This window comes from Papilio polytes, unplaced genomic scaffold (genome assembly GCF_000836215.1).
Source record: "Papilio polytes unplaced genomic scaffold, Ppol_1.0 DF821400.1, whole genome shotgun sequence".
NCBI classification, from domain to species: Eukaryota; Metazoa; Arthropoda; class Insecta; order Lepidoptera; family Papilionidae; genus Papilio; species Papilio polytes.
In genome coordinates, this window is record NW_013527804.1 from 6,581,994 (window position 1) to 6,585,779 (window position 3,786).

The 3,786-nt window shown below is 35.1% G+C and overlaps 2 protein-coding genes across 5 annotated transcripts in view; one reads left to right on the plus strand and one right to left on the minus strand.

Moving 5' to 3' along the window:
* The window catches only part of LOC106108870 (ras-related protein Ral-a), a 16,013-nt gene extending 13,745 nt beyond the window's left edge, over window positions 1-2,268 (minus strand). The window contains exon 1 of one of the 4 annotated variants that reach the window (XM_013290170.1): window positions 1,616-1,978. In XM_013290170.1, coding sequence (XP_013145624.1) covers window positions 1,616-1,669 — 54 coding nt within the window. In that variant the 5' untranslated portion in view covers window positions 1,670-1,978. Of the gene's footprint in view, window positions 1-1,615; window positions 1,979-2,060 lie in introns of those variants that run through there. The other 3 variants (XM_013290172.1, XM_013290171.1, XM_013290169.1) reach the window with 3 other exon arrangements.
* Window positions 2,269-2,614: 346 nt separating this feature from the next.
* LOC106108743 (WD repeat-containing protein mio) overlaps window positions 2,615-3,786 on the plus strand; it is a 7,747-nt gene continuing 6,575 nt past the window's right edge. The window contains exons 1-5 of the mRNA XM_013290002.1: window positions 2,615-2,866; window positions 2,948-3,142; window positions 3,220-3,369; window positions 3,503-3,655; window positions 3,768-3,784. Coding sequence (XP_013145456.1) covers window positions 2,617-2,866; window positions 2,948-3,142; window positions 3,220-3,369; window positions 3,503-3,655; window positions 3,768-3,784 — 765 coding nt within the window. The 5' untranslated portion in view covers window positions 2,615-2,616. The remainder of the gene's footprint in view (window positions 2,867-2,947; window positions 3,143-3,219; window positions 3,370-3,502; window positions 3,656-3,767; window positions 3,785-3,786) is intronic.

Consider the following 3,786-nt stretch of genomic DNA (forward strand, 5'->3'; position numbering starts at 1 on the left):
AAATTAATATTATAATGTATCAATATTCAACTCAATTATGTAATGTGACATTAATTATCTGAATAAAGGCTTATTATTATTATTATTATTGTGATTGTCATATTTCAGGGATCCTTTACTTAAAACTTTGCTGTTCTAAGGAATATGATTATTTTACTTATGCTTATGTTTAAGATATAAAAGTTGTCATTCCGCATATCATATGCCAACAAAAATATGCCATCCATATAACCAGATTGATCAGTTTTAAAAGATAAAAGTGGACTTAAATTGTCACAAAAACAAACAATCCTAGGTTTATTGTATTCTTTCTTGATACTGTTAAAATTAATAATTTTATGATTAATAAAATGTTGATTAAGTTGAGGTGAATTACTTAGACAGTTTCCTATGTTATTTCCATATGTGTCAGGTATGTCAGGTGTGTTAAGCTTGTTTACTTATCTTCTTAAACCACACAAACAGCAAGCTGATTTGTCCATCATCAATTTTAGTTGAATATTAAGATTTATAACAAGCAGTCAATAACATGTACATCACAACACATCATTTTCCACTTGGCTCGCTATGAAATAGAAATCAGCGTGAACAATGCTCTGTGCTGTGGGAAGGCAACACAATAATGATCACTCACACCTAGCTTTTTGTTTGATGACCCTGTATGATACCTGACATCCATAAGTTAAATTAATTACCCTAATTTGGGATAACAGATGTAGAACAGAAAACATTTTTATGGCACTTTTTTCATACTTTGTAACTTCATCTATGCCAAATAGAAAATGAAGAATAAACATTGCGATAGCATAAATTCATACAAAAAAGATAAAAAGACATTCTAAAATTGTAATATTTTATATGAGAAACATTGATATTGCAAAAATAGTTTAAATCAAAGGATTGGCACAACATTGTTTTTATGTTAAATGAGAGTTTTGTTACAATTTTAACAATGAAATTACATTGAAACACATTATTAAATCTCAACATAGATTACTCATGCATCTAATCATTATCCAAATGGAGTCATTGCATTTATTGAATTTCAACATACTTCAACAACAAAAAAATACAACTCCGGGCAGATTTTAGGAAGGGTAGAATTTTTACCTTTAAAGTAACCTGTCATCATCCACTTGCCCTTATCCCTTATGGAGGGTCGGCACAGTATGTGCTGCTCTTCCATACATCTCTATCAGCCGTCATATCTGAATCCACTCCTTTCTTAAGCATATCTTCCTTCACACAATCCATCCATACTTTCTTCGGTCTTCCTCTTCCTTTGTAGCCATCCACATTCAATCTCAACACTTTCTGGTTTATGTCCCCATCATTTCGTCGCATAATATGTCCATACCACGCTAACCTTTTGCTTCTCAATTTCTCCACCACTGGCGCTACTTTCAAACTTCCTCTAATGTACACATTCTTTAAAGTAACCTGTGTTGAATGCAAAATACAACCTCTTTGGCTGGTAACAAGTAACAAGTTAAACAACCTGTTATATGTCATTTTTGACAAATAGTTGTACATACATAGAAACATAAATTGTAATAGACTCCTGTAGGTATTCAACTCTAAATTGTTTTGCATTTAAAAGTTACTAGGCTCTTACCTTTTGCTCTTCAAGAAAAGTCGTAGATAATTTGTATGCAATAGCTGAAAACATTACTGTGCACAATGGGCAGTCCTGTTCCCAGGCTTTGAGGTGCCCATGCCCTATAAAAGAACCTTTCTCCACTAAACAATACAAAATTGATATATTGCAAGAATCAAAAACCACGTAAATCAAGCACGGGTGCGTGAGTCACGGCCGAGCTAAACACAGCGCCGAAGCTCCCCGCGGGCGTAACTGTACTAAAATCGAATACAGTAATAGCAGAGTCTCAATCCGGTCTGCATACGCACATTTACACGTGAGAACCGTAAGACAATAGCCGAGAAACTGTGGGAGATCGAGAGGCGTTGCCATTGTTGTAAACAATCACGTCACTGAACCTAAATACAAACCAATTAAAAGCAGCTTTCTGTATAATGCTGTACTATATCATGGAACTTACGCACTCACTGGATCAATGAGAATTTGAGTCGGAGTTTTCTTGTAAGAGTAATTTCACTGTGTAAATAGATTTCACTAATTTCGTCACTGGTCATTCACTTCCACGGATATCACAAATCTGTCAAAATGAGCAACGAAAGTGGGAGGAATTTAAATAGAGTACATCAGTGATAGAATAGGTAGTGTTTTTAGAAAACGTATTGTTCATTGATAAGCTTGCTGTGCTAGCGACATCTATAACTAGAAAATACAAATGAAGTTACAACGAAAATATTTAGTGAAATGTTTAGGGATTGAGAGAGAATTCTTCTTCATTCTTCAAAAACTATTACAATAAAATTGTAGGACTGTCTCGGAAAGGAAATTCACTTGATTATTATAAATATTGATGTTCATTGCCTGATTCATAAGAAAATAAAAATGTTAGGTTACACCGTCTATTTCAGGATTTAAAAATGCTAAAATAAGACCTTAGTTAACAGGAGAAACTTATAAATTTATTTATCTTGCACTCTTTTCTCTGAGAAACAGAACGTTAAAATGTTATCATGTTATCAATGTCATATTTGACAATTAAACTATCAAAATACACAAAACAGAATGATAGCAACGTAAATTTTGACCGAAAACATTTGGTAAATCGAAAAGTATTCCAAGCGCTACCTCAGTGTTTGATGGAAAATATGTCCGGAACAAAATTAGACATTCTCTGGTCACCGGTGCACCATGATAAATTTATTGTTTGGGGTCCTGACATAACCTTATACGAAGTTGCAAAACTTTCGGAAATAGAGAAGAAAACTACATGTATGTTTACATATGTATTTATAACCAGATTTATTTCATATATCTATTATCGGTAACTATAAGAGAACATTATGTTTTTAGTTAGTCAGATATCGTCAACGCGAGGTGCGACGGTGGTTGCATCGCAGAGCGCTAGCGGCGTGCGCTGTGTGGACATCAGTGCTATAGCTGATCATCCTGACCCCCTGCTTGCGCTGGGACACGCCAGTGGTAGAGTTACACTCGCCAGCCTTAAACAGACTTATGATCCATTAGGACTTGTTGGAAGAGAGTTTGGTAAGTATCAAAATACTTAATTACTTTATAATGAATTGTAAATAGTAGAGACTTTTTTATTTATTATCTTCCTTAAGTGCCCAAGTATGGACGTCCCTGTAATGGGTTGTCATGGAATCATGATGAGACCAATCTTGTTGCTGTGGCATTGGACAAGCACCGCAGCGACCACTGTATCCAAGTTTGGGATGCAAACAGATCTTCTCTATCAACTGATGAATTTACAGGTATGCATAAAATCTTATTGAAAAGTGATATGGGTATAGTAGGTACTTTAATATTATTACTAATAACTAAATTCAAATTTCAGTGGAATTATAGTTGATTGTGTGTTAACTCAAATTTGTGATATTTATCCAGATAATACTTCTGCACTACAATCGGAGCCGGCACGGCCTATTGCAGAGCTTGCCTTGTCAGAGACGGCTCACAGTGTGGCCTGGACGGACCTCGGGAACCGCACCCTTGCTGCTTCCATGAACATGAAGCATATAAAGATTTATGACCTCAGAGGTAAATACTGATAAATTTACATACAATCTAAAGGTTTAGTTTCCTTTTTACCCTCAGTGTCTATAGTTTTTTTGTCAATTGATGTGTATATGCATTGTGTGTGGTGTGTCAGAGCAGAGCGGGCCGGGGGC